The sequence below is a fragment of the Chlamydomonas reinhardtii genome, chromosome 3 (assembly GCF_000002595.2).
Source record: "Chlamydomonas reinhardtii strain CC-503 cw92 mt+ chromosome 3, whole genome shotgun sequence".
Classification (NCBI taxonomy): domain Eukaryota; kingdom Viridiplantae; phylum Chlorophyta; class Chlorophyceae; order Chlamydomonadales; family Chlamydomonadaceae; genus Chlamydomonas; species Chlamydomonas reinhardtii.
Window position 1 is genome coordinate 8,699,996 of NC_057006.1, and position 1,565 is coordinate 8,701,560.

The window sequence follows — 1,565 nt, forward strand, 5'->3', positions numbered from 1 at the left end:
GGTGGGGTGGGGTGGTGGGGTGGTGGGGCGGTGGGGCGGTGGGGTGGGGGGGAATGGGGTGGGGCCTGGATTGAACAAAACCAAACCAAACCAGCGGAGCACGGGCAGAGGCGATAGATGCAAGCAATGGGGCGCGTATGGGGCGGGAGGGAGGTGGTGGGTGGGTTGCATGCCCGAGCCCAACGATTAAGTGATGCAAGTCCCGTCATCATCAGAAAGCGCGCGCAGCATTTGGAACTGCAACACGAGCGCGCCAGTGGGCGGGCAGTGGGCAGGAGGGGGGAGGCGGGAGGTGGGGATGCGTGCAGCGCGTTTCCTGCGGTGTCCAGCATCCAGCTGCCCGTGCCTCAAACACCTGCCCCCCTCCCCCCCCACCTCCCCCCCGCCCTCCCCCCCGCCCCCACCTGTCCAGGTGCATCTTGACCCCCTCCAGCAGCTCCACGTGAGCCGCCACCTCCCGCGGCTTGCGGCGCAGGCGGGCCAGAGCCGCCTCGCGCGCGGCGGTGGCGGCGGGCGTGGCCAGGCCGTCCTGGGGGGGGAGGGAGGGAGGAAGGGAGGAAGGGAGGTGTGTGTGTGTGTGTGTGTGTGTGTGTGTGTGTGTGTTTGTGTGTGTGTGTGTGTGTGTGTGTGTGTGTGCTAAAGAGCACAAGGACAACAAAGCGCAAAGACAGAGAGAGTGTGTGTGTGTGTGCGTGTGTGGTGCGAGCGGTAGTGACAGTGTGTGTGTGCGCACATCACGTGCACGACCGCTCGCAGCGCTGCGGCATATGCCTGGCACGTGTGGGCAGCCGCCGACCAGCATCACCCCGCGCCCGGGCCAGGGACGCATCTCGCCTGACGCACCTGGGTGCCGTCCGGCAGGGGCCCGTCACGCGTCCTCCTTAGCTCCTCGTGCGCCGCCAACGCCAGGTCGTGCGCAATGCCCGCCAGCTCCACATTCACCACCTCAGCCATGCCGGGACCCCCAAACCCACCCCCGCCCCCGCCGCCGCCGCCGCCGCCGCCTCTCCCGCTGGCGGCGCCGCCACCCGCACTGCCGGCGCCGCCGCCGCCGCCGCCGCGAAGCGGCACGCCGTCATCGTCCGTGGCGCCGTACCCGCCGCCCCAACCGCCGCCGCCGCCGCCGCCGCCACTGCGCACCGCCGCCGTCTCGCGCGCCAGCTGTGTGACTGTGTTCTGCAGGCGCGGCAGGGCGGCCTGCGCCTCCGCCAGCGCGCCGCCCCACCGCGCCTCCTGCGCCGCCCAGCGCTCCTCCAGCGCGCGCCCGCGCTCGTCCATGGTGGCCAACGCCAACTCCAGTGAGCCTGCGTGTTGTTGGAATCGAGCACACGGATAAACACGCGTGTTATAGTTGAATATATATGCGTGTATGTGTATGTGTGTCATACAAAGTAGCAAACGTACGTAGTTTGTACAAAGCTGCCAATATTTTCCACAAGTTGTGATTTGAAGCACACCACTCACTCAGACGCTTGCTGAGCGGCATCTCCGCCGCGGCGGCCGGACCGCTGCGGCCGGCGGCGCTGCTGACGCGGGAGCGGTTGGCGCCGCCGCCGCCGCCGCCA

General features: G+C 68.8%; 1 protein-coding gene across 1 annotated transcript in view; it reads right to left on the reverse strand.

Annotated features, from left to right (window-relative positions):
* Positions 1 to 1,565, reverse strand: part of CHLRE_03g204241v5 (uncharacterized protein) — an 8,604-nt gene that overhangs the window by 3,977 nt on the left and 3,062 nt on the right. The window contains exons 7-9 of the mRNA XM_043061449.1: positions 1,465 to 1,523; positions 844 to 1,304; positions 405 to 529 (exon numbers count right to left, since the gene is read on the reverse strand). Coding sequence (XP_042926655.1) covers positions 405 to 529; positions 844 to 1,304; positions 1,465 to 1,523 — 645 coding nt within the window. The remainder of the gene's footprint in view (positions 1 to 404; positions 530 to 843; positions 1,305 to 1,464; positions 1,524 to 1,565) is intronic.